Genomic DNA, 27,795 nt, shown 5'->3' with positions numbered 1-27,795 from the left:
GTGGGGTTGGGGGGATTCTACGGAAGGCACCAAACAGCAGGCGACTGAAAAGGAGCAGTCGCCTCTGAGTGCCAGGCAGTGCCCAGCTCTGCGTGCAGCTCCATGTTGCGGATGTGGAAGCTGGGGCTCAGGGACCAGGTGCCCGATGCAAGCTCCCAGCTGCAACCCAAAGCCCACCCAACGGTGAGACTCCAGCCCAGGGCCGGGGGGCCGCATAGTGCTCACCCACAGCGAAGATGTTCACGCCCAGGTCCTTGAGGACACGGGCAGCAGTGTGTACATCGTCCTGGGACTTGCCGTCTGTCACCAGAATCACCAACGTTGGCACACCTCTGGACGCGAGGCCGGGCCGGCTGGCCTGCAGTTCTTGGCCCCAGCACGTGGGTCAGGGGCGAGGCCTTGGCGAGCCAGCAAGATAAAGTGAGCAGGCAGCGCAGCTGCCAGCATCCCCTCCTGGTGCTCGGCTGGCAGCAACCAGACAGCAGAGATGCTCCTCTCCTTCCCTTGCAGGGTGCCAGGAGGCTAGGTGGCAGCCTGAGGGAGCAGGGAGGGTCTGCCTGTGGAGGGGCCCCAAGTGGCACCCCAAGTTCCCCAGCCAGGCCCTACTTGCAAGGTGAGCACCCCGACTGGGCTGGGTGTGGACCCAGCCAGAGCTGCTACGGAACAGAGGAGCCACGTGCTGGACATGGGCCCTCGTTTTCGCCCAAGGTAAACAAGGGGGTGACTCTGCCCTTTATAAAGGTGTGAACAGGGCTCAGGTCCACACCACTGAGAGCTCAATTTACACACACGCTCCCAGGGTCTGGGAGGGCGGCAGAAGGAGGTCCGCCCTCAGGATGGAGGGAGGGGCGGCCTGGGCCATACCTGTGAACGTGTTCCCCCCCTTGTAGCAGAGGCGGTGCACAGCTGCCAGCACCTGCTCCTTGGTGCCGAAGGAGTTCAGGTTCCACTCAGTCTGGGCATCGCCGCTGTACTGAGTCAGGCCTGGGGAGCAGGGGCGTGGCCACGGGCTGAGTTTCCAATGCTGAGGGGCCCAGGGAGCTGGCGCAGGGCACACCTGAGAGCTGCACGTGCCTCTGCGGTGTCCCCGGCCACAGCAGCCAGTCCCCAGAGAGAGTACGCTTGCAGAGCCAGGGCCCCCACACAGAGCATCCCCAGAACACCCCAAGTGGAGAAGGTTTCCCACCCCACAAGGTGGGAGCCCTGGCTGGTGTGGGGACCCCCACAGGTCACAGCCTCCGCCGGCAGTCAGAGCTGTGGGGACCACGCCCGGGGGGGACAAGAGGCGGGCCGGGCCAGCACCCACCTACTTGGACCTTATCCGGCCCGATTTCAAAGGGTGCAATGACGCTGGCCAGGAAGTCCTTGACCTGCTGGAAGTGACTGTGGCCAATGCTCCAGGACCCGTCCACCAGGAAGACCATGTCAGCAGGCACAGGGGGTAGGCAGCGGAACTGGGGGCTGGCTGGGGTGGTGGGAGTGGGTGAGGTGTTAGGTGAAGCCCTGGTCCAAGACCCCTAAACTGCTCCCGGCCTGGCCCCAGCCCCCAGATCACCTTCCCTGGGGCTCCAGCCACAAGAGTGAGGCAGGCTGGGTCAGGTATCAGGGAAAGGACTCCAAGCCCCTCAGGCCTCACCAGACTAGACAGCCCCACACCGGCATGGCTGCACAGTCCAGCCACCACGAACGTGAGGCAGCCTGGTGCTCAGGCACCTCTGTCCCCCACGGCTGCACGGGGCTATCTGCACGGGAGCTGGCCTTCGCTGCCTGCCCAGACACCAGGCCCAGAGGCCCACTGGGTGCAAACTGGACGAGGAGGGGAGGGTGGGCCCCACAGACAGCTCCAGCAGAACCACTGTGAGCACTGCCCTGGCGGTGCTGTGGAGACAAAGCCCCTAGCCCCAGCCTGGCGCTCCCCAGAGTCTCGCAGGGACAGTGCCTGGTGGGGCGGGCCACAGAGCCGGGCCAGATCCCTGGGGAGGTGCCTGAACGAGGCCAGCAGCCATCACGGTGGAGCCCCCGTGGGGCGACCGAAGAGGCCCAGCTGCTCTGGGGGAGGACAGCACGGGACCCGACGACCTCTGGAGGGGTGTGTCCAAGGCCAAGGAGGTGGACACTTCCTTCAGTTCCAAGTCTGACCGGGGAGGCAGAATCCTGCCTCTGAGGACCCCAATCTGATGGAGGAGACAAAGCCAGGCCCTCCCAGTTCCATGGGGAAGCCCGGCCCCATCTGCAGGGGCCTTGTGGGCAGACACAGTGCACTTCCCCTGTCTGTGCCTACCCCTTACCCGGCTTCTCTTCTGTCCTGGTGTGATCCTGCCTCTCCACACCTGCGGCCGGCTGGGCAGGGCCCTCCCTCCAGGGCCCCTGGACCAGCTCTGCTCCTGATCCCACTCTTGGCAGAGCATGACCCAACCCTCTCACCACCCCCTAGACCCAGGCTGGAGGTTCCCAAAGGGGTCAGAGGTAGTGGGACCACCTGCTCCCAGTGGCCTGGCTTGAGTGAACCTGGTAACGTGACAGCCTTAAGTTAAAGCTAGAGAGTGTGTGGTCAGACATGAGGAAGAACTTCCTGGCCTCATGGTGGGAAACCAAAGGTCACTCCCTCCCCGGAGACTTCCTCTCTCTCCACTCTGACCCACCGGGAATGGGCGGATCCCGGCTTGGCGCGAAGGCAACTCGGGGCTCGGAAGCCTGCTCTGGGTCTGGGTTCCCCATGAGGGAGGGGGTGGGCTCCGGGGCTCCAGAGCTGAGAGGTCTCTGGTTGTTCCTGTCCAAGGAGCTACTCTTCAGATCCTCAACTGCAGGGAGACACCAAGGGCCATCAGGGTGGGAGCGGAGGGCCTGGTCCACTGGGGTAGCTGCACACACACTCCCTCAAGGGCGCGTGTGCAGGTGCTGAGGGCCCAGGACCCTGGGCGGCAAAGACATCAGGGGCAAGGCAGCCTTGCTGGTGAGTCAGGACTCGAACCTGGCCCTAGCCCAGCCCAGAGCTGCTTCACACACACCCACCCCTGGGGCTGGAACGCAGCCTGGAGGAGGGTAGGACCCCAGCCTGGAGGAGGGTGTACCCAGCTGGCAGTACCCGGTGGACTTACTCACAAACTCCCTCCGAGCCAGCAGGAAGCGCCCAGAGCCAGTGAGCTCGAAGATCTGCAAGGTGTAGCCCTTGGAGGGGCTCAGGCCCCCCACTGTGGCCTTAGGGGTCTTGGTGGTCAGTATCACCTCCTGTTCCGAGTCCCCTGGGTGGGGGTGGGGAGAGCTTTAGAGGCCAAGGTGGGCACACGTGTGTGCATCTGTCATGGTGGGAAGTGAAACCCTCTTGGCTCCTCCTCCCCACCCCAGCTCCTCCCCTTGAGGCCAGGGAGAGAGAAAGGGAGAGGGTCTGATGCAAGGGACATAGGCTCCTGGGTAACAATGTGAGAGGGAATGGGTCTTGGGGCAGTAAAAAAGAAGATGTCACTTACTAAACCCCCTAGAGGAATCTGTCACATGGTGAGGTGAGAACCCATCAACCCTCAGAGACACTGTCAAGGTATGAAGATGGGGCCCCCAGGGATGGGATGACGACCGGATGGGCCAGGTCCAAGAAGGAAGAGTCTGGGGCCAGGGCCCTACCCACTCCCACAGGCTCCCACTCTATGGGCCGCGCAGACCGACCAGCCGCAAGTATTTTCTGCTGTGTGACTCCATGATTCTAAAGTTAGGGCTAGATTTCAAGTGTGAAAAGCAAACAAATGATTCCAAAGGGGACACTGTCATATTCTCAGAGGAAAGAGCAAGAAGAAATGGCCTTGAAATAGCACTCAGGAGGTAGCAGTCAGACCTAAAGAGGCACTTTGGGCACTGGGTGATTCTCTGGGTCTCAAATGCTAAGACGAGGGAGCAAAGGAGGGAGGAACCTGCACCTGCACACCTGGGGGGAGAAGAGGAAGGAGGAACCCGCACCTGCACACCTGGAGGGAGAAGAGGAGGGAGAAACTCACACCTGCACACCTGGGGGGAGAAGAGGAGGGAGGTACCCGCACCTGCACACCTGGAGGGTGGAAGGGAGGGAGGAACCCATACCTGCATACCTGGGGGGAGAAGAGGCGGGGGGAATCCACACCTTCACACCTGGAGGGAGAAGAGGAGGCAGGAACCCTCACCTGCACACCTGAGGGGAGAAGAGGAGGGAGGAACCCACACCTGCACACCTGGAGGAAGAAGAGGAGGAAGGAACCCACACCTGCACACCTGGGGGAAAAAAGGAGGGAGAACTCACACCTGCACACCTGGAGGGAGGAAGGGAGGGAGGAGCCCGCACCTGCACACCTGGAAAGAAAATTGACACCATCCTCCCTGCGCAGTGAGCAGCTCCCCACAGCCCTACCCAGCCCTGCGCCAGGGAGTGACCAGCCAGGGAGGACCCTCTGCTCTCGGCTGAGCAAATAGGAGGCAGGGGTGTTGTCATTACCATCAATAGCTAACTGTTATTGAGTTTTCACTGTGTTCCTGGCAGTATCCTAAGCATTTCACAGGTATCAAGCCTCATAATCTTCACAGCCCCATTACACCCATCTTTTAGATAGGAAAACTGAGGCACAAAGGACCAATCACACAGCTACTCCACAGGAGAAGTGGCATAGCAGCCCAGGTCTGTCATATTCCCAAGCTTCCTGCACAAACGTGATTAACAAGCAATGACAACCATGAAAAAGTTTTATGACATTTAATATAAATATACAATTTTAAAAGCACGGCATGCCCGTAATCCCATCTACTTGGGAGGCTGAGGTGGGAGGATCACTTGAGTCCAGGAGTTTGAGTCCAGCCTGGGCAGTATAGTGAGACCCCATCTCAAAAATCGATAAATAAGGTGCTTGAAAATGGGATAAATGTTATTGTGATGTTCTAAGGTCCTAGCATTGCCTGGGGACAGCCAAGACAACCATCATGTATATCATATGCTGATAAATCAAGACTGCATGCTGTGGTCGCTAGCGTGGTTACTTGAAGGGTAAACGGACATAGAATCACCAAGTTGATGGCATCAGGGAAGAATCACCCCATACCTACTGAACAATCTTAACTTCACAAGACACACCAGACATTATGTACTGCCAGCTGTGGTGACGTAGGAATAACACAGCACCACTGATAAAGAATTCTTAACAAACATAATCAAATTTGCCTCTGCCAAACTTCCAGGATCTAACTGCCAGTCCATGGGAGACAGGGTGGAGAGAGGAAGGAGCGAGCTAAATGGCTCCCCAAAGATGCCACTGGCAAGAGAAGAAAGTGGGAAGTTCGACAGAACAATCTTGTTTCTTCTTCTACAAATAAATGTCAAGGAAAACGGAGAGGAGAAAACTGTTTTAGATTAAAAATTGCTTAAGACACAGGAACCAAACACATTGTGCAGACTCTGTTCACATCCCAATTCAGACAAATCAACTGTAAAACACACGCGTCAAGGCCAGGTGCGGTGGCTCATGCCTGGAATCCCAGCACTTCGGGAGGCCGAGGCGGATGGATCACCTGAGGTCAGGAGTTCAAGACCAGCTTGGCCAACATGGTGAAACCCTGTCTCTACTAAAAATACAAAAATTAGCTGGGCGTGGTGTCATGCGCCTGTAATCCCAGCTACTTGGGAGGCTGAGGCAGGAGAATCTCTTGAACCTGGAAGCAGGAGGCTGCAGTGAGCCAAGATCATGCCACTGCACTCCAGCCTGGGTGACAGAGCGAGACTCCATCTCAATAAATAAATAAATAAGTGACATACATCAAGTTAGAAAACTCAACACAGGGCCGGGCACGGTGGCTCAAGCCTGTAATCCCAGCACTTTGGGAGGCCGAGACGGGCGGATCACGAGGTCAGGAGATCGAGACCATCCTGGCTAATACGGTGAAACCCTGTCTCTACTTAAAATACAAAAAACTAGCCGGGCGACGAGGCGGGCGCCTGTAGTCCCAGCTACTCGGGAGGCTGAGGCAGGAGAATGGCGTAAACCTGGGAGGGGAGCTTGCAGTGAGCTGAGATCCAGCCACTGCACTCCAGCCTGGGTGGCAGAGCAAGACTCCGTCTCAAAAAAAAAAAAAAAAACTCAACACAACTAAATATTCAATGATAGTACCAAAACATTTTAAGTTTGGGAGCTGCTCATGGTATTGGGGTTATGTCTGAGTCTTTTCTTTTAGAGAAACATACTGAAATATTTATAGACAGGATTATATGATGTCTGAGATTTGCTTTAAGATAATATAGGGCCAGGCGCGATGGCTCAAGCCTGTAATCCCAGCACTTTGGGAGGCCGAGACGGGTGGATCACGAGGTCAGGAGATCGAGACCATCCTGGCTAACACGGTGAAACCCCGTCTCTACTAAAAAAATACAAAAAACTAGCCGGGCGAGGTGGTGGGCGCCTGTAGTCCCAGCTACTCGGGAGGCTGAGGCAGGAGAATGGCGTAAACCCGGGCGGCGGAGCTTGCAGTGAGCCGAGATCGCGCCACTGCACTCCAGCCTGGGCGACAGAGCGAGACTCCGTCTCAAAAAAAAAAAAAAAAAAGATAATATAGAATGTAGAGGGGGGTTGAGGAGAGCGACATGAAACAATATTGGCCACACACTGGTAACTGCTGAAAGCTACATCACGAAAACATGAGGCTTCATTACACTACGGTCTCTTCTTTTGCATGTTTAAATTTTTCCATTAAAAAATCAGTTCAAACAAAGACAAAAAAGCAGAAAACAAAATTTATAACAAGTATGATAAAAAGGGAAGATTATAGATATAAACTCAGATCATTAATTTCATTAACTATAAATGGAAAAAATCTTTCAATAAAAAGACAAAGACTGTCACACTGGATGAAAACCTACCCAATTATATGCTGCTTAGAAGACACATCTAAAATGAAAGGCTGGAGACTGGTTAACAGTAAGAGAAGGAGAAAAGAGATTTAATGCAAATGCTACCTGGTGAAGCAATAGGACCATCACCACAAGTAAGATATAAGGAAAACAAGACAGCACTAGAGAGAGAATGAAGTGCACTTCAAATGAAAAAAGGGTCAGCTTACCAGGAAGATATAATCATTCTAAGTTTGTGTGCACCCAATAACAGAGCCTCATGCACAAAGCGAAGAACAGTAAGACAGCCACAAGAAAGAAGTATCTACAATCACAATGCAGATTTGAAATACTTTCTTCAGTAGCAGGATAAGTAGACCCCAAACCTAGTAACTATATAAAAAATCTGAAAAATAAGGTAAATAACTTAACTGGAACATTAGAAAACTCTACCCAACAACTGCAAATTGCATATATTTTCAAAGTCACATGGAATACTGACCAAAATGGATTATATGTGGGACCATAAAGTGAGGATTTTTGGTTTTTTTTTGAGACGGAGTCTCACTCTGTCGCCCAGACTGGAGCGCAGTGGCACCACCTCGGCTCACTGCAACCTCCACCTCCCGGGTTCAAGCGATTGTCCTTCCTCAGTCTTCCAAGCAGCTGGGATGAAAGGTATGTGCCACCACACCCGGCTAAGTAGAGACGGGGTTTTGCCATGTTGGCCAGGCTGGTCTCAAACTCCTGTCATCAAGTGATCTGCCGACCTTGGCCTCCCAAAGAGCTGGGATTATAGGCGTGAGCCACCGCGGCCGGCCAGCAAGGTACTTTCCAAATGACTGAAAGCATATTGTACATTTCTGGTCACAATGCAATTAAGGAAGAAAATCCAAAACAAAAAGTAAGGAGAAAATCCCCCCATGTTTTAAAACTAAGAAACACACTTCTAAGCAGCCTATGGGTCAAATAAAAATATCATGACAAAAACTATATACTTTTACCTGAATGATAATGAAAATTCTACATATCAAAATGCAGCCATAGCTAATGCTTAGAAGAAAATTCAATAGTTTTAACTTCATATCTTATAAAAGAAGGCCAGAAAATCAATGAATTTACGCATCCATCTTAAGTTCAAACAGAAAATTAAACACAAAGAGAGTAAAAGAAACAGAAACAAATAAAATAAAAAACAAACAAAATCAATGACAGACCAACCAAAAATGTGTTTTATTAAAAGACCAATAAAGTAGATAAACTTCCAGATTGCCTTTTGAAAGCAGAGAGAAGATTCAATCAATAGCGGGAAAGAAAAGGGTTGCTATAACCACAGAATCTACGGGATAACATGAAAAACATTATGCCAATTAATCAGGAAATTTATATAAAACACAAATTCCTATTTAAAAAACTAACTTACCAAAACTGACCAAAAAAATCAGGAAATCTGAGTAGTCCTATGTCTGCTGAGGAGATTCAATCAATTATGTAAAGTGTTCACACACACACACACACACACACAAAACACAAGCCCAGAAGTCAGCACCAGCGAATTCTAGCAAACGTTTAAGGAAAAAAATACCACCATGACACAAACTTTTCCAGAAAATAGAATAAGAGGAATCCTTCCCCACCTCATCTTATGAGGTATAAAGCTGATACCAAAAGGACTTTATAAGAAAGAGTAATTATTGGCCAATATTCCCTCATGAATATAAGTATAAAAATCTTAGATGGGTTGGGTGTGGTGGCTCATGCCTGTAATCCCAGCACTTTGGGAGGCCGAGGTGGGCGGATCACGAGGTCAGGAGTTCGAGACCAGCCTGGCCAACATGGTGAAACTCATCTCTACTAAAAATACAAAAATTAGCCGGGTGTGATGGTGGGCACCTATAATCCCAGCCACTCAGGAGGCTGAGACAGGAGAATCGCTTGAACCCGGGAGGCGGAGCTTGCAGTGAGCTGAGATCGCACCACTGCACTCCAACCTGGGCAACAGAGTGAGATTCCATCTCAAACAACAACAACAAAAATCTTAGACGAAATATTTGCAAATTGATTTAATAATATATAAAAGGGGATAGGCCGGGCACAGTGGCTCACCCCTATAATCCCAGCACTTTAGGAGACCAAGGTGAGAAGATGGCTTGAGGCTAGGAGATGGAGGCTGCAGTGAGCTATGACTGTGCCACTGCACTGTGCACTCCAGCCTGGGGGACAGAGCGAGACCCTGTCTCTTAAGATATATATATATTATGTTTAATATTGAAAAAATCAACCACTGTAATTTACTACATTAATCAAATAAAGGAGAAAATAATCACCTCACTGAAGAAAGAATTTGGAAAAAATAATGCATTCTCTTGGTAAAAACTCAGCCTAAGTAGGAACAGACCAGGACTTAACCTGATAAGGCACATCTATCTGGAAAAGGCAGAACGACAGAAAACAGCTCAGTGGTTACGGAGCACTGGGCTAAGGGTTGACCTTGGGGTAAGAGAACTGTCCTCTGCATCAATTGTGACAGTGGTTACAGGATTGAATTCATGTGATAAATAAAACTCACAGAGCTATTCACAAAAGGGTGAATATTTCTGCATGTAAATTACAGCTCAATAAAGAAACACAGGATACCACTGAACACCCACCAGAGTAGCTCAAGTCCCGCTGCCAAGCATTGGTTGCCAAGGGCGTCATGTACCGGAAATGATCACACGCTGTGATGGGAGTAGACACTGGCACGACCCCTTTGGAAAACAGTTCAACGTTTTCTACCGACGTTGAAAACATGCACATGCTGTGGTGCTTCCACTCCTGGGTTTACACCCAGAACAACATGCGCACGGACCACGATCCCTCACACGGCGTCTACACAACAGCTAACCTGGACACAAGCCACACGTCCGACAACAGCAGAACAAATCACACAGAGGAATACTATACAGCAAAGAAAACGGATGGCTGTTACACACCACGGGTGAACCTCACAAAATGCCCACCAAAGACACAGACACGAGGGAGTCATCACAGTGTGATTCCACTTAGAGAACGTTCTGAAACAGGCAAACCAGTCTGTGCTGTCGGAGGCGGCCGTCCGGGAAGCAGGGGAGGGTGGACGTTGGGAAGGGCACCCGGGACGGTCTTTTTCCACCCCAGGAGGGGTTTGTGTTGGCCGCCCCACTGTGCTGACTCATACAGTTAGCATTTACGCCTGTGCGCTTTTCCATCTGAGTTTTGAAAAGCTTTAAAATTAGCACCCATCGTCAGGTTAGGGCTGTTCCGTGCTCTAGGAACAGGGTTCCCTGAAAAGGTGTCCTTAAGGCCCTGCTCCTGTAAACAAGGATTAACACGTGGGGAGCAGGTGCTTCTGGGGTTCACTGTGCAGAGTCCAGGCTGTTCTGAATGCCCCTGAGTTGCTGAGACTCGTTCTGAGGAGGGAGTCATTTATTTAAAAAATACAGACCGGGCGTGGGGGTTCATGCCTGTAATCCCAGCACTGTGGGAGGCTGAGGCAGGCAGATCACCTGAGCCCAGTTCAAGACTAGCCTGGGTAACATGGTGAAACCCCTTCTCTACAAAAAATACAAAAATCAGCCAGGAGTGGTGGCATGCGTCTGTACTCCCAGCTACTCGGGAGGCTGAGGTGGGCGGATCTCCCGAGCTCGGGAGATTGAGGCTGCAGGGAGCTGTGATCGCACCACTGCACTCCAGTCTGGGCAACAGAGCAAAACCCTGTCTTTAAAAAAATTCAAAATTAAAAAAATTAAAAGTATGTACTGAATGCCTTCTGCAGGGGCTGCATGCCAGGAACATTCCCTGTTCCGTGTCGTACATGACGGGGGAAAGGAATGTGGGGACAGCAGACGCTGAGGCCACAGAGGTGCTCACACGAACGGGCTGGTGGGAGGGACACCGTGGGCCTGAGCGGTGGCTGCAGCCGCCACACTGACCGTCCTCAGCATGTGCTAACGGGGACGGGGGCCTGGGAGGGCGCAGGTCCTCACCTGCCATGGGCTGCACCTGCACCAGGTAGCCGAGGCCGCTCCCCTCCGACTCTCTCCACTTCATCTGCAGCCGGTCCTCAGGCAGCACAGTCAGCCTCAGGTGGCCACTTGCTACAGAAACAGGACATAGTGGTCAGGACTGACCCGGCCTCCCCAGCCACCTAACCAACTGTGGGGGTTACAGGCATCCTGCCCTCAGCGTTTGGGAGGGACACAGTCCTATCCCGGGGGACCCCAAAGAGACACAGCCCACCCAGGGTGTCTGAGGGGGACTCAGCCCCACTTGGGGAGACGAGGCCTCGCCTGGGCACTGAGGAGAACCCGGCCTTCCCCGGGGTCCGCAGTGACAGGGCCACCCTGGTAGCTTCGGTGAGAGGGAGTCCAGTCCCACCCAGGGAGGCCCCGGCCGGGCTCCCCGGGGTTCCTCCCACCAGGAAGAGGCTCAGGCCCACATCTGGGAGGGCAGCAACTGCCCCACTGGTGACTGGAGGCCCCGAGCCAACACAGCAGCTGGCAACGCGCCTGGGGCCCTGAGCTGAGTCCCCTGGGCTGAGTCCCCTGAGCTGGGACCCCTGAGGTGAGTCCCCTGAGCTGGGGCCCTCGGGCTGAGTCCCCTGAGCTGAGTCCCCTGGGCTGAGTCCCCTGAGCTGGGGCCCTTGGGCTGAGTCCCGGGTTGAGTCCCCTGAGCTGAGTCCCCTGGGCTGGGGCCCCTGGGCTGAGTCCTCTGGGCTGAGTCCCTGGGCTGGGGCCCCTAAGCTGAGTCCCCTGAGCTGGGTCCCGGGACAAGTGACCATGCAAGCTGCAGACCCCTCGCTGCCGAGGTCACTGCCAGATGTACATGCCCCCTCAGTGGGGAGTGTGGGTGCAGAATCCCACACTGGAAGTGCGTGCACGTTGGCACGTGTGTGTGTCCGCACCCCCAAGACAGGGCTGCCTCCCACGGTGGGGGATGGGTGTCCAGGCCATCTGAGAGGAGGAGGGGGTGGCAGGGGCCCGGGGCTCTGCAGTAGGGAGAGCTATTTTTGGAAAATGGGGACAGAGATGGGCTTCTTTGGGCTGCCCCCCGGAAAGCTGGGGCTCAGGGGGAAGGGCAGGGGCTGGGGTGCACTTGGGGCAGACACAACGACCCATTCAGAGCGGGCAGCAGCTGGGCCGGGTCTCCGGATGGGGCTGAGAGGCAGGAATGTGTGGGGGATGAGAAGGGGGCTCTGAAGGCCAGCTGTGAGCGGGGCCCCTCCCGCAGCCCCTGCTTGTGAAGAGCCTTCTGTTGCTCCACTCTGCCTGAGAATGTCAGGGAGCCCTTCCCCAGCTCCCTGCTGGGGGACAGCACTGTTGGGGCCTGAGCAGCGTGCTGGGCAGACAGCGGCTGGTGGGAAGAGCCCCACCCAGGACCACGCTCCCCTCCCTGGACTGTGGCCGCACTGCGGCCATCCTGGGAAGGGCTGCCCCAGCGTGTGGGCTCCCACCCGTCCTGGGCTGGACTCAGTGCCCCCTGCCCACCTGGCTGTCCTCGGGGACTTAATGGCCCCTGAAAGGTTGTTGTGAGGGGCGGCCCCATCATGCTGAATCCTGAACTAGACAGAACTAGATTTGCGTAAACTCAAGTTGTTTCTGTAGAACCACTTACTGATTTGTCTCAAATTGACAGTGAAAGCTTCTCTCAAACTGAAATCTCGGCCTCCAATGGCCCCAGGGCAGGGTTACCCTGCCTGAGCTGAGGGGACCAAGGCACCTGCTCATGCAACAGCCTGCTGCCTGCGTGCAGGGCAAACTGGGCACCTCAGCATGCGAGACAAGCCACGAAATCCGGAAGCATGTTAGACCTGGGCTCCTGCATCTCTCCCGCCCCTCTGCAACGGCAGCGACACGTGGAGGCTCCCTCGCCCGGCCTGTCAGGCCCTGGTGGTGGTCCTTTAAATGCACATTAGAAGGGGGAGCTGCCGCCTCCTGCTTTTCATCCCAGCGGAATAAAACCATCACTCAGTGGGAGCCCAAAACCTCCCAGGAGCTTGCAGGTGCCAGGAGGGGCCACGTTGGCCCAGCCCAGGAACAAGTTTACAGCATGGCCGAGGCCCAAATCCTTCTCCACAGACACAGAGATTCACCTTCCTAGAATCAATCTAAACCCACATTTCTCAACGGGAGGAAGAAGCTGCTCAGACCCGTGAGCCCACAGCACCTCTGACATTTCCTTTTGCTGCCATGGGCGGTGCCCTACATTACCCAAACGCCCCAACCAGTAACAGCCAGACTGGAGGGGCCTTCTGAGGACGTGGTGCTTGTGGTGCGGTCACCCAGGGATGTGCACGGAGGAGGTGGTGCTGTGTGGAAATGCAGGTGCCTCACTGGGAGAAGCCAGAGGGCTATGTGCCCAAAAAACCAGTGGGAGGCGCCGGTGGGAAGCAGGAGAAGGGAAGGCAGCCCCATCTTCACCCCAGCCTCCTGCTTCCTGGAGACTGCTCCAAAAGGTGTTCGTGGAATAACTCTCAGCCAAGCATTGATATAACAGAACTAAACACACAGGCGCGTTCCCAAGGCGAGGCTGAGGGTTTGGCGGGAGCACACACTCCCTCCCGTCCGTCCCATCCTCTTCCCTTTGTTGTGGGAGCTGCTCTGAATTCAGCAGGCATTCAACTTATAAGGAAGGCCGGGCGCAGGGGCGGAGGGCTCGTCCGTCCTGGTGAGCACTGGTGGGGCAGCCGTGGCCTGGGGGCAAGCAGGGGTCCACTGCCAGTGTCCTTACCTTGTCCTGGCTCTCTTCCCAGGGTGGTGCTCAGCCACAGCCAGAGGCAGAGGCCGAGGTGTGCAGGGGCTCGGGAGCTCATGGTGCTCGGGCTGTGGAGGGGAACAGGCCATGCCATTCAGCCATCCCCGGGTCTGTCCCCTCCCTGACCACAACACCAGAGCTTCTCCACATCCTCGAAGGCCAGGCAGGCTGTCCCCACACCAGGCTCCACTCCTCACGTGTGGGTACCAGAGCCCTGCAACCTGCTGTCTAGAGGGTACCTCCCAGCTGCCTAAAACTCAAGGACCCAAGGCTGGAGCTGGGTCTGCCTCCCACTCCCTCCTTCCTCTTGGCATTGACACCACTGGGGGCTGTTCTGAGTGACAACAGGACCCCCAGCCCCCAGTTGTCCCCAAGCCCAGTGCAGGGGTGGCTGGGACGGGCACAGGGCCTCCTGCTCCCAGGGCTCCTCAGGGCTGTGGAGGGCTGAGGCCACCCGTGAGCTTTCCAGGCCATGTCTGATTGCTGAACACGTGGAGTCCCTGTGGCCCCAGCCTCGCCCTGGAGGCGGAAGGGGTCATCAAAGACCTGTGGAGGAGAGTGAGAGCTGCCCAAGCAGGAGTGGGGAGCGGGTGGGTCTGGAGGACGCCAGCCGGGGGTGCAGGGTGTGTGTGCCATGGGCACGCCGCTCTGAGGCCGAAACAGGGAGGCGGCCACGGCCACTGGAAAGCTGAGTGGGCTACAAGGAGGGCCAGGGAAAATCAGGCTGGGCCTGCTCAAAGGGGCTGGGAATGGAGGTTGGATTTATGGTGCTCTGAGGAGCAGCTGAGGGGGACTCAGAGGCCAGGGACCAGTGCCCAGAGGTGCCATTCGGAGATGTGGGGTGCATGTCAGCTGCCAGGCCCGAGTCCTCCACCTGCCACCATACCCAAGGCTGAAGGAGAAATGCTGCTGGTTCTCCTGCACTCCATTCCCCCCCCGCACACCCCTCCCCCGCACTCCTCCTTCCCTGCACTCCAGCTCCGCGCACTCCCGCTCCCCCCTCCCCTCCCCCGCCCTCCCACATTCCGCTCCCCAGCAGCGCTGGCTAGCCCTCATGCGGCTCCCCCACACTCCTGCTCCCCCCCGCAGCCCTGCTCCCCCACAGCATCGCCCTCTCCCGGCGCTTCCCCGAACTCCCCTCCCCCGCACTCCCCGCTCCCCTCGACTGCTCACGCCAGCCCCTCACCCTGCACCAATGCTGGCCTTCAGGAGGCAGAGCACTCCCGGTCGGGCCCCTTACTCCTCTGTGCTGAGCTGAGGGCACGAGCTGAGGGCATGACTTGAGTGAAGGCCCTGGGTCTGGGAGCACCAACCTCCCACACAGTAGGGTTCCAGGGTCCTGAGTGACCCAGGCCCTCCCACTCCCTGCAGCTGAACAGACACCCCCCACTGCACACCCCTTCCCAGTGTGTGACCCCAGTATCCCCACCAGGGAATCTGCTCCTCTGCAAGGCAAAGGCCTCACCCAGCAGGAAAGCTGCCGGCTTAAATCAGGGACTTCAGCCCCTCTGCAAGGGAAAGGCCTCACTAGGTGGGAAAGCTGCCCGCCCCGGCCAAGGGCAGTCAGATAAGACCCAGGCGTTGGGGTAGGAGGCACCTGTGGGCTCCTGATCTGATCACAGAGGCACCAGTGGGCAGCCCAAGTGCTCCCCCGTCCCTGGACCCTCCCACCCCAGAAACCTGGCTTGACTCAGTGGGACCCCTGCCAGGGCCACAGGCGTCCAGCCTGAAGTACAAGCCCCTCTCTGCTCGGTCCACTCTCCTCGTTCCCCTACAGCCCTGGATGTTGTCTGAGACCCCCAGAAGGGAGCCCTTGGGGAGAGCTCAGGCAGCCCCAGGCTCCCACTGCCCCAGCCCCTCCTGGCCACACCCCATGCCGGGCACCCCCGTCCTGTGGCTCACAGGGGCACTTGGTCTCTATCTCGACTTTTCTGAAAGTCAAAGTCATCTTCAGATCACAGGCTGAGTGAACTCCTGGTAGCCCCTTATCCACCCAGCCTCAGGACCACAGGGAAGTCACCCACCTCCTCCTACTCCCAGGACCCCAGTCCTCTCTCCTGGGGTGCGCTGGTCCACTCTGGTCCTGCTGTGGCCACAGGAAGTCTGGAGCTTATGAAAGGCCTCTCCTCCATGGAAGTCACTGCCCCAGCCCACCCTCCGACCCACCCCTCGCCCTGCCTCTCTCTCCTCCCCTCCCTTTGCCCTCCACCCTTTCTGTCTGCTGCCCTGGGCATCTCTCCAAGAATGGGGACCACAGAGATCCCAGCATGAAAGACCCCAGTGCACAGCAGGGCAGCGTCCCACCAGTGAGGAGGCAGGGGCTGCATGGCCCAACACCTTTACTCTTCACTCCCCACTCCCAGACGGCCCATCCTGCAAGGAGGGGCTCCCAGGGAGAGCCACTCAGATGTCAAGGCCACCACATGTGTGTGCTGGTTACTAGGGGCTCTGGCCGCCCACTGTGGGGAGCAGGCTGCAGCAGCACCTGGACCCCTACCCATGTGGTAACCCTTTCCCTCCCCCAGTATGCCCTCCCAGCCCATCCTGAAGGCTCCCACCACCCAACCCACTTTGCAGACTGGTGCCGGCAACCAGAGCTTCAGCAGGTACCCAGGCCTGAAAAACAGGCCCCTGACCCCACAGGACCCTGGGCTGCTCCCAACTGGGACCTGGCCCCACCCCTGCCCCATCCCTGCTGCAGCTCCGCCCACCACAGGCCCCACTCAGGGAGCACAGAGTCCCGCAGCGCCTGCGGCTGTAAAGGGCCGGCCTCTCTGGCAGCCGCAGACCTCCATCCCCAGCACCACACCACAGCAGCCGGTGGGCAGCCCATGCTCTGCTGGGCCATGGGTGTGTCAACATCCCCTGGAGCTGCTGCTGGGGCCCGAGTCCCCTTCTCTGAGCCCAGTACCCATTCCCTGGGGCTGGGGCATCACTGCCAGCCGCTCACAGCTGTCCCTGCCCCAGGACTGCCTGGGAGGTTACAGATGCACCCCGGAGGCCCCTGCCCAATGACTGGGTGATGACACAAGTGTGGGCGTCCTGGCCTCACTGCACAGCCTTGTGAGAAACTCACTGTCCACAGCTCAAGGTGGATCCGGCCCAGCATCTGCCTCCCCGACAGACCCGAGTGCACCCAAATGCCTGTCCCCGCCTCTGCCTTAAGGACCCCAGCCTAATACCACGCGTTGCACGGGTGCTTCAGGGCCACTGGAGACAGCTGTCAGCCTTGCCAGCCCAGTCCCCAAGCCCATGCCTCCTCTGCACTCAGGACAGCGTGAGAGGGCCAGCCCCCTCAAGGCCTCCCGACCCTGCGTTGCCTGAGGCCTGAGGAAGGATGAGCCTGCCTCTCCCTGCCCGCCTGCTGCTCTAGTAGCTCGAGAGAAACCACTTGGCCTGACCCCAGGCTCAGCCTCCAGAGGCAAGAGGAGCTGGAGGTGCTTGGTGGGAGACCAGTGCTGGTACGGCAGCCACAGAGGGAGAGGCGACACCTACTGGAGGGAAAGGCCTGGGCTGGATGCTGCAGAGGAGAGGGCCGACCTCTCCAGCATCTCCCTGGATCCCTGTGCCACACACATTCGGATTCAGGATACACCTCTTCATGAGCACCTCCTTTTTCTTGAGACGGAGTCTCACTGTTGTCGCCTGGGCTGGAGTACAATGCTGCAATCTTGGCTCGCTGCAACCTCTGCCTCCCGGGTTCCAGCAGTTCCCCTGCCTCAGCCTCTGGAGCAGCTGAGATTACACACATCCACCACCACACCCAGATAATTTTTGTATTTTTAGTAGACATGGGGTTTCACCACGTTGGCCAGGCTGGTCTCGAACTCCCGACCTAAGGTGATCCACCTGCCTCGGCCTCCCACAGTGCTGGGATTAAAGGCATGAGCCGCTGCACCCGGCCCGTAGCCACCTCTTGCACAGCCCATCCATCAACCGGCTGTCCCTGCAGCAGCCTGGTAGATGGTTCAGGTCATCGCAGTGATGGGCTCCCAGGGAGCCAGAGGTGCCTGCAGTCCTGGCCGTGGCCAGCGGAGGGCGCCCAGCCTGGCAGACGGGCACCAGGCACGGGGCGCAGGAGTGCAGCTCCTGGGAACACGTGTGTGCACCCTCATCCCACACATGCAAGCCAGCATCAGAGTCATCACAAACCAGGCAGTCAGGCAGGCAGCACTCCTGGCTCAAGAAACGTGAGCTCCACAGGGGCGGACCCGTCTGCCTTTTCACCCCACCCCACAGCATCCCTCAGACCTCTTGGCAGTGATCCGGCTCAGACAGGGCAGGCGAGCTGCTTGGGTCATGAATGACAAAGGGACAGGACAGAACCTGAGTCAGCCACTGTCCTCTCCTCTCCAGGCTACTGTGGCCTCACTGAGGCCCACCCCACAGGCACCCCCCCGCATGTTTGTGGCTAGTCACACATCACCTGGTTCCACGTGGGGATCCCAGGCCCGGAGGTCCCAGAACTGAGGACATGGCCCCAGTGGCCTCCTGTGCAGCCTTCAGCCCCGCAGAAGCCTCTGGGGGATGACCCCCAATCCCCGCCCGACTGTGTGGGCTGGGTCAGAACAGAGCAGGGCCAGCCCCGTCGGCCAGCGATGGAGGCTCACAGGGCAGGGACTGCCCCCGGGAAGCTCAACAGGGGGACAGCATCGCCAGCGGGCGCGATGAGTGGGTGGCCAGGGGAAGCCCAGTGAACTCAGAAGTTTCCGGAAGGGCAGAAGCTGGCCTTGAGTGTCCACTGGGTCAGGCCAGTGTCTGGGGACAGATAGCAGAGGCTGGCTCAAAGGAAGGGACAGGTGGTAGAAGGTGCCCAGTGTGGTCAGCCTGAAGTCCTGGAGCCACAGTGGGGGTGAAACTGCATGCTGGAGGCCAGGGATGGTGCAGCATCACTGCCCACACCCCACCAAGCCAGCCAGAGGCCAAAACCAGGCTTCAGCCAAGAACAGACTCCAGGCCCACAAAGCCTGGGCTGGGACCTGCCACTTTCGTCTTCCCCATCTAGCAGTTCTGGCCTCAGCCCACCTGCCCTGAAGTGCTGCCCCAGAGCAGGACAACCCTTGGGAGCCACCCAGTTAAGACACACAGACTCCAGGACCTCCGTGGGCCTCTCCTGCCTACAGCCACCCTCCCTGCCCCACAACCCCAGTATCAGGTGGCACCTTGAGTTTCCAGGATACGGGCTGGGATCCTCCCCAGTGTGGGGGGTGTTGAATCTCTGGGAAGGGCAGGAGCCCTCCTAGACACAGGCTCTGGTGCCATCCTCCAGTATAGGAGCCGATGTTCACCTCTCCAGGCCAAGGGTCCCTGGACCCCACCCCAGTGTCTCACTGGCCAGCCAGAGGCACATGTCGGGGCCCCTTGACCTCTTCCCTGGCTGGGTCACCCAGCTGCCTACTCCCCTACTCCCCAGCTCTGCCTCAGATGGAGTGATGCCAGGGCCTCCCCAGGAGGGCTGGGCGGAGGGGGCCAGGAGCAGTGAGGGGCCTGCCCATGACTCCTAGTGTCCCACTCTTGCCTTCCTGGGGGTCCCATGACCCTACTCGCACAGCACTGGACACTTCCCCCTTGGGATGCACCCAGATGTTCTGCGTGTTCCCTATGCTTTATTGGAATGCTGTCAGGTCTGCGCCTTCCACATGGGCCCTCATATACAGCCAGGAGAGGCCCCAGCACCTGTCCCAGGCCCACCTGCCCACACCTGCAGAAGGGAAAGGCCGTCACCCTCTGTGGATAGGCTCTTGGCCACCACATCCACCTCCTGAAGGTGGCCCAGACACCTCCACACTGCTGACTGCAGCTCCCATCAAAGGGGATCTGGGGCAGGCAGAGGGGGCCATTCCCCTACCCCCAAGAAAGGCACCCTCCTGGGCGGGGGCAGAGCTTGGCTCCATGCTGCCAAGTCAAAAGGTGCTGACGTGGAAACAGGCACATGGAACACCACATCCCACCGTCCAGGGTGGAGTCCACCCCTCCTTGGAGCATTCAGCCCCAGGGTCCAAGCAGCCCTCGGGAAACACCACGCGCACGCCCAAGTCTCAGCTTGGAGAAAGACACACCAAGGCCTCACGCTCCGCTCTCGGGGGCTGGCTTCCCGGGACCTTTGTGTGGGCCACTTTGCCCAGTGGCTTCTCAGCACCATGGGCCTCTGACTTCAGATCCAATTACAGCAGGTGGCTGTTTCAGTGACCAAGTTCCTCCATGGCAGCCAAGGACACTGGCCCCTCCACACCGGCTACCAAGAGGGCTGATGCCCACAGGGAGGACCGGGCGCCAGGAGGGCTTGCTGAAATCTCGTCCCATCCTGTCTCGCAGGTGGCTGAGTCCCTAGGGTGGGAGGAGCACAGGGGCTGAAGGGCCCAGGCTGCTCCAGGAGCGCTGCAGACGGCGACCGGGAAGTGGGGCGACCAAGGAGCGTGGCCAAGGCCACAGTGATGAGCATGGTGGCAGGGGAGAGAGCACCTCACATACAAACTGCACGAGCTTCGGGTGCATGCACGGCTGGCCAAGGCCAAGGGTCACACAGGGTGGGCAACAGACACGAGCACACACGGCATTATCCAGTCCTCAGGGAGGTGAGGGTCGGCACGTGGCGGGCACCAGTCTGCAGGGCAGCCCCATCCTGGGGCTGGAGCTTCCCCAGGCCCAGGCACCACGCACAGGCATCCCCTGCTCAGCTCCTGAACCCGGGGCTCTCCTGCCTGGCCACAGCCGCTGCATCAGGGCCGAGGGCCCACCCTGCACTTTTTCTTCTAGGGTGTTCCAGGATGGTCAAGTCCCAGCACTGAGAACAGCTGAGGTGTGGGTGTGGCTATCATGGAGGCTATGTCTGGTGAACTTGGTGGTTGGACAGTGCGGATGCAGGGAAGCCACGGAGGGTCACAACCGACGCGAGTTTGACCGCACAGGCCCAGGCAGGCGTGGACTTGGGAGCCGAGGGTGGTCGGACGGCAGTGTGAGCGCCAGTATCGCTTTTAGCGTTTCCATCTTTGCTACTCCAGTCACTCTCTTCAGAAAGAAAGAACTAGAGCAAACCCAAAGCTAAGTGTCTCAAGAAGGGACACCTCACGTCGCTGACAGCTCGGCCGTGGCTGGTCCCAGCCCCCGGAGACACTGCGCAGCGAACCGGCCACTGGAACAGTCACGGGCCTCTGTGCTGCAGCCACCTCCCAGCAAGCCACGAAGAGCCCCTGCCCAGGCTGGAAAGCATTCTGGAGAGTCCAAGAATGCCCAGGGGAGTGTCGGGCGGGATGGCCCCCGCCCAGGCTGGAGAGCAGGCCGCTCCCATGCACCGAGACCCCCACGTGGCAGGCGGCGCGAACCCGAGTCTCCCTGGGGTCCTGCCTCCCGAGACGCTGTCCTCACACTGCAGTCGCTGATTCTTGGGTCAAATGAAAGGAGGAGGAGCGATGAGGGCAGAGTGCAAACATGAAGTCGCCGGGGGCGCTGGGGACGGGGGCACGGTGGGCCCTACCAGTTCTGGTTGTCCCAGCCATCGTCGGCGGGCATGGCCAGTGGCACTGCTTTCTTGGCACCCTCCCCGCCCTCCCCACCGTCGCTGTTGCTGTTCCTGTTGGTGGAGGCCGAGCCCCACACCTCCCAGCTGTCCGAGCTCCTCCTCTCGGTGGAGGTGTCCGCGCACGTCCAGCTGTCGCTGCTTGGGGACTTGCGGGCCTTGGTGGGCTCAGCACTTCCAAAGGTCTCCCAGAAACTCTGGTCTATGGTGCTGTTTTGGAGGTGGTCCGGACCGCTGTTCTGGTAACTGTGGCCCTCCGAGGGGCTTTTAAAGAGACAGAAGGGGGATTCTGAATGACTGTTACTTAGCCCACCACTGGGAATTCTGTGCCCCCGAGAGCTCTGCACCTGGACAGTGACCACCTTCCCAGGCCAGCGCTCGGAGTCCATAGCAGCCCCACCAGGCGGGAGCTGTTTCTCCCACTTCAGAGCAGTGGAAACTGCCGGGGAGCTGGAGAACCAGGGTCCACTCTTTATCAATCACCCAAACTGCAAGATAGTTCTACTAAAAACTTCTTTTTCTACTAGCTCCAAACTGCTGCGATAAAACAGTGGTTTAGTCAAGTGGGGAGGGGCAGGGGCACTGGCCTCAAGGTGGGACACATGCTCTCCTGAGCAACACCCTCAGCTATGCCGGCCCCGGACCAGGCCCTGCCCCGTCCTCAGCTATGCCGGCCCCAAACCGGGCCCTGCCCCGTCCTCAGCTATGCCGGCCCCAAACCGGGCCCTGCCCCGTCCTCAGCTATGCCGGCCCCGAACCGGGCCCTGCCCTGTCCTCAGCTATGCCGGCCCCGAACCGGGCCCTGCCCTGTCCTCAGCTATGCCGGCCCCGAACCGGGCCCTGCCCTGTCCTCAGCTATGCCGGCCCCGAACCGGGCCCTGCCCTGTCCTCAGCTATGCCGGCCCCGAACCGGGCCCTGCCCTGTCCTCAGCTATGCCGGCCCCGAACCGGGCCCTGCCCTGTCCTCAGCTATGCCGGCCCCGAACCGGGCCCTGCCCTGTCCTCAGCTATGCCGGCCCCGAACCGGGCCCTGCCCTGTCCTCAGCTATGCCGGCCCCGAACCGGGCCCTGCCCTGTCCTCAGCTATGCCGGCCCCGAACCGGGCCCTGCCCTGTCCTCAGCTATGCCGGCCCCGAACCGGGCCCTGCCCTGTCCTCAGCTATGCCGGCCCCGAACCGGGCCCTGCCCTGTCCTCAGCTATGCCGGCCCCGAACCGGGCCCTGCCCTGTCCTCAGCTATGCCGGCCCCGAACCGGGCCCTGCCCTGTCCTCAGCTATGCCGGCCCCGAACCGGGCCCTGCCCTGTCCTCAGCTATGCCGGCCCCGAACCGGGCCCTGCCCTGTCCTCAGCTATGCCGGCCCCGAACCGGGCCCTGCCCTGTCCTCAGCTATGCCGGCCCCGAACCGGCCCCTGCCCTGTCCTCAGCTATGCCGGCCCCGAACCAGGCCCTGCCCTCTGTCGTCAGCTGCAATCACATCACTGAAAAACCACACACACAGAGGGAAGAGAAGGGCGTCTCAGGGAAAATTTGGGCCCACCTATGGGGCAGCCCATCTGTGCCCACCAGCACTGGCCTCTCAGTAGACAGCACAAGGCCAGGCCCTATGAGATCCCCTGTGGTTCCCCTATCGGAGTCAGAGGCCAAGAAAAGCAGCCAGCTTCCAGCAGAAATGGCTGGGGTGCCCAGCGCTAAGGGCAGAGCTGGACATGGGGGCCAGGACAGGTCTCTGGCCTGGACAGGTCTCTGGCCCCCAGCCCTCCTGTCCTCGGCCCCCCACCCAAAGTCTGGAAGATAGAGGAACAGCAGAGTAGGGCCAGCTCCTCCTACATGGGGGTGTGTGGGTGAGACCCTCCCTCCCACCCTAGCCTGGGGAGCCCAGCTCCTGCAGGGTTCCAGAGAGCACACAGCCAGGGCAGAGACAGGCAGGATAGGCCTCTGCAGCTGCAGAGCACTCAGAGAACCTTCCACAGTGCCCCTCTCCCCTCCCCAGCAACGATGCCGACCACCTCCCCGACAGCCTGTGGGAGGAGTGGCCAAGGCAGGGGAGTGGGACGTAAGGCCCAGGAGGGGACACAGCGTACCTGTCCAAGGGGCCCTCTGCTTTCCCCGAAAAAAAGGTGGTGACGTCCCGCCATCCCTTACTACCGACTCCCTGGACCTGGAAGGCGACGGAAAGAGAGGTTAGGAAGGCCCTGTCACGGCACAGGAAGCTTCTGGAGGCCCCCACACACAAGCTGGCACACGCCATACCACTGAAAAGACCCGGGTAAAATCCAGAAACATCCAGAAACAAGGGGTGCCGCACACAGCGTACAGACACAGAAACACACAGCCACGCCGCAGTGGCACCAGGTGCATGCGGGACACGGCAGTGAGGACAGCCTCGGGCACAGACCTCAAGAGCTCCCACCACATGCTGGGGGGAGAGGAACGACACCTGCTCTTCCCTCCCCATCTGCAGAGCGCTTCATGCCAGGGAACAGGACAAAATGCACGCCCCGAATGGCCCACAGAGCAGCGGGACCGATGGCAGCAAAGATGACGCTGGCACTTACCGAGGAAAAGGCCAGTGGCAGCAAGGTAAGAGCAGGAGAAGCGACAGTTAGTGGCTGACCGGGCCGCAGTGGGCCAAGCTGTTTCCATATCCCTCGGGCCATCAGGCCGGGCAGCCCTCCTCCCGTCTCAGAGGACAGCGGCCACTGCCAAGGCGGGCTGGGGGCTGCACAGGGCACACCCTGCTCTCATGCCCAGGGCCGTGGAATATGGAGACTGGCTTTGACTGTGCCTGCACATGCGGCAGGCTCCCTACCTTGGACGCCAACTGAGAGACCCCACTGGACACATCATCAAAAATCTTTCCCTCCTTCACCTGCACGGATTAAGACGGCAGCATTAATGGGGGCGGCAGAGATTAAAGCTTAAAGCTTCAGGAGTGCAGGAATCCCCAGGGTGAGGGCATCCAAAGTAACAGGGGCCTGTGGACACCCGTCAGGCTGAGCCCCAGAAAGTCCTACAGTGGCCCCAAAAGGGTTCCAGCATCAAGAGCCACGTCATCGTGAGGCCTGGTGTCTGCAGACGTGGCCCCGCCAGCCACTGCTGACAAATAGCAACATGACCTGAGGACGCCCATGCTGCCCAGGGGGCTGCCCTGCTCGTCCCAGTCAAGCCCCGAAGGAGGCAGGGAGCTGGCGGGGCTCTCGACCCCCGAGGATGGTGGGCATTATTCCCGTACCAGAGCCTCCTCTGGGCTCAGCTCTGGGGCCCACTGTGGGGGTGAGGCAGAGGACGGAGGTGGGCTGGGGGTGCTGGGCTCCGGGGCCAGCTGTGGTGGTGAGGCAGAGAAATGGAGGTGGGCTGGGGGAGCTGCAAGGGAGGCCCTAGACCGGGGAAAGGGATGCGCTGGGGGGTCTGAGAGGTACCTCTCTGAGTCCCAGCTGCTGGACAAACAATCCCCTAACGCCCCTGACACACCCACATCCCCCGGAGTGAAGAGCTCCAGGCATAAGCAGCACGTCAACCACCCGCAGCTGCCCGTTACCTTCTCCTGCGCAGGCTTGAGGACGTTCTCATTGAGGCTGTGGCCCAGCTCGGACGCCTGTAGGAAGGAAAGTCACGTGAGCCCCATGGCAGCTCCACCGCGAGACACGGGTCGTCAGTGGCAGTCCAGGCCAGCAAAGGGCAGTGCGAGCTTCACCAGCAGGAAGGCAGGCAGCAGGATACAAATGCAGGGAGCAGGTAACAAGGCTTCGCACACAACACCTAAAGCGCAATCGGTTGCCACATCTAGAAGGTGGAGACCGCGGCCCTCCCACCCCTATTCTTGCAGGAAGTGCCCTCAGGACGAGGGGGAGCTCCCTCCAGGGTCCTCCCTCACGGGCCACCATGCGGCCAGCAGGGCTGGGCTGGTGGGAACATGCCCTGTGCAGCCTGTGCCTGAGGCCAACACCGGCTGTAGCCACCCTGTGCTGACTTGGGATGCAGCTCCCTCCTCCCCAGGCAGGCACTGAGTCCCCCCTGAAGGGAAGAGGGCACGGAGGCCAGGGCCACAGGAAGAGGCTGCTGAGAAAGGAGCTCAGCCTCTCCTGATCCCGGGTCAGTGGCGTCGAGGCCACCTGGGGATGTGGTGTGAGGTCTCCTCTTCCCCCAAAGGCAGGGAGCAGCACGGATCAAAGGCCGGAAAGGGAAGAACTCATCACCCTCCCCTTTGCACCGTGTTCGAGGGAGCGCAGGCGGCCTGGAAACCCTGCTCAGTAGCTGGGCGCCCAGTGCCCCTGCCCTCCCTCCAGCGCCTCCCCAACAGCAAGCCTGGGTCAGGGGTCTGTGTGTTCTGGAGATGGGGGACTCATTTAGTTGCCCAGGGTGGAGCGCAGTAGTACTGTGCAGGGCTGACAGACACACACAACCAAGCCTGAGGCAGATCCTGGATCTTAAAGGAGAGCCATGGACCGAGGCCAGGGAGAGGGTCTGAGCGTGCGCACGCGTGAGGTGACACCAGACAGCAGCAGCACGCAGGAGGGACCGAGGCCAGGGAGAGGGTCTGAGCGTGCGCACGCGTGAGGTGACACCAGACAGCAGCAGCGGCAGGAGGACCGAGGAAGCCAAGCACACTCTCGGCAGAGACGCGGGCGGCATGCACGAGCAGACACAGGCTTTACCGGCTCCGGCTGCTGCTTGTGACCCCAAAACTTTACCCGACAGCAAGGAGACAGGTGAGGAGAGAGCAAGGTGAGGGGCGGCATTAGTAACCAGCAGCACCTTCGAGCCCGCCACGGGGGGCTGCAGCACTAAGGCAGCACCAGGCAGGCTCTAGGCAACACAACCCTGGAGCAGCTGCTCCCTGCCCGGGAACTGACCACCACCTGCAGGACCTGCTGAGCGACGGCAGCTCAGGACCCCGGGAGGCCTGCGGCAAAGCCAGGCAGGCGTCCCTGCAGCTGGGGGTGGGCACGTGGGGAGACTCCCTCAGACAAGAAGGGGTGCTATGGGCCACGGGGTGACAGATGGGCACTTTGTGAGAATGGACCCCTTGCCCGGGGGCGAGGGCGTGTCCTAAAAAGCCAGGCACAGCTCCACGCCTGCAGTCGAGCTTTCATGGTGGGCCTCATGTGGGCACTGCCTCCTGGGTGTGATTCTGAATCCAAGGACAGCCAGACCACAGCCCTGACCACCAAGTGGGGACTGTGGGGCCCCCACCCACATCCTAAAGAATAAAAAACATAGGCCGGGCGCGGTGGCTCAAGCCTGTAATTCCAGCACTTTGGGAGGCCGAGACGGGCGGATCACGAGGTCAGGAGATCGAAACCATCCTGGCTAACATGGTGAAACCCCGTCTCTACTAAAAAATACAAAAAAACTAGCCGGGTGAGGTGGCGGGCGCCTGTAGTCCCAGCTACTCGAGAGGCTGAGGCAGGAGAATGGCGTAAACCTGGGAGGCAGAGCTTGCAGTGAGCCGAGGCCCGGTCACTGCACTCCAGCCTGGGCGACAGAGCGAGACTCTGTCTCAAAAAAAAGAAAAAAACAAAACAAAACATGCAAAGGCCTGAGGCCACACTGCCTACAACTGGGGGATGCCCTGGCCAGGGCAAAGGCACGCTCCGTTGCCTCGGCATGCAGACACATCCTACGTGCCGCAGGTACAGCACCACCCACGACGGCCCTTCCGGCTGAGCGGCCACCGCCAGTGTGGGCCATCTGCCAAGCCGGGCAGTCCTGCTCCCAACGAGGTGGCCAGCGCAGTGGCTGCACACCTGCACCGGCTACCAGTGAACAGGAAATGAGTTTGGCCCGGCAGGCCCTGAGCGGGTGCGTGAGGCAGCCCCCCTGGCACGAGGAGGGAGCAACACGGTGGGAACAGCCCCTCCTATGCTCTGAGCATGTGGCCTGAGAAGAGGGGACCAGGCAGCTTCAGGCGCTGCACATGACGTCAGAGACTCAGGACAGTTTAGAAGCACCAGGGTGCAGAAGCTTCTCCTCTGTTACCTTCTGACTTGCTTGGGATCCAAACTTTGTAGCCTACAATGAAAAACAAAAACAAGGCTTGACCGTCTTTAACACGGACTGCCGGCCTCCGCCCTCCGCCCTCAGGGCCCACAGACTCAGGTCCAAGACTGTCTCCCAACGGCCCCTGGGCTGACCGTCTTTAACACGGACTGCCGGCCTCCGCCCTCAGGGCCCACAGACTCAGGTCCAAGACTGTCTCCCAACGGCCCCTGGGCTGACCGTCTTTAACACGGACTGCCGGCCTCCGCCCTCAGGGCCCACAGACTCAGGTCCAAGACTGTCTCCCAACGGCCCCTGGGCTGACCGTCTTTAACACGGACTGCCGGCCTCCGCCCTCAGGGCCCACAGACTCAGGTCCAAGACTGTCTCCCAACGGCCCCTGGGCTGACCGTCTTTAACACGGACTGCCGGCCTCCGCCCTCAGGGCCCACAGACTCAGGTCCAAGACTGTCTCCCAACGGCCCCTGGGCTGACCGTCTTTAACACGGACTGCCGGCCTCCGCCCTCAGGGCCCACAGACTCAGGTCCAAGACTGTCTCCCAACGGCCCCTGGGCTGACCGTCTTTAACACGGACTGCCGGCCTCCGCCCTCAGGGCCCACAGACTCAGGTCCAAGACTGTCTCCCAACGGCCCCTGGGCTGACCGTCTTTAACACGGACTGCCGGCCTCCG

The 27,795-nt window shown here is 59.1% G+C and overlaps 2 protein-coding genes across 2 annotated transcripts in view; both read right to left on the bottom strand.

The window, feature by feature from the left end:
* The window catches only part of COL20A1 (collagen type XX alpha 1 chain), a 38,947-nt gene extending 25,215 nt beyond the window's left edge, over nt 1-13,732 (bottom strand). The window contains 7 exon segments of the mRNA XM_017881150.1: nt 226-332; nt 792-984; nt 1,307-1,461; nt 2,639-2,801; nt 3,099-3,242; nt 10,840-10,950; nt 13,583-13,732. Of these exon segments, the coding sequence (XP_017736639.1) occupies nt 226-332; nt 792-984; nt 1,307-1,461; nt 2,639-2,801; nt 3,099-3,242; nt 10,840-10,950; nt 13,583-13,700 (991 nt within the window). The 5' untranslated portion in view covers nt 13,701-13,732.
* A 5,463-nt stretch (nt 13,733-19,195) lies between these two features.
* ARFGAP1 (ARF GTPase activating protein 1) overlaps nt 19,196-27,795 on the bottom strand; it is a 19,022-nt gene continuing 10,422 nt past the window's right edge. Inside the window, exons 8-13 of the mRNA XM_017881148.1 lie at nt 27,103-27,135; nt 25,779-25,808; nt 24,662-24,718; nt 23,933-23,992; nt 23,205-23,281; nt 19,196-21,386 (exon numbers count right to left, since the gene is read on the bottom strand). Coding sequence (XP_017736637.1) covers nt 21,077-21,386; nt 23,205-23,281; nt 23,933-23,992; nt 24,662-24,718; nt 25,779-25,808; nt 27,103-27,135 — 567 coding nt within the window. The 3' untranslated portion in view covers nt 19,196-21,076. The remainder of the gene's footprint in view (nt 21,387-23,204; nt 23,282-23,932; nt 23,993-24,661; nt 24,719-25,778; nt 25,809-27,102; nt 27,136-27,795) is intronic.

Source organism: Rhinopithecus bieti, unplaced genomic scaffold (genome assembly GCF_001698545.2).
Source record: "Rhinopithecus bieti isolate Rb0 unplaced genomic scaffold, ASM169854v2 scaffold_12573, whole genome shotgun sequence".
In the NCBI taxonomy this organism is placed as follows: domain Eukaryota; kingdom Metazoa; phylum Chordata; class Mammalia; order Primates; family Cercopithecidae; genus Rhinopithecus; species Rhinopithecus bieti.
Note: the sequence above shows the minus strand (reverse complement) of the source record. Positions and strands in the feature narration are given on the sequence as shown.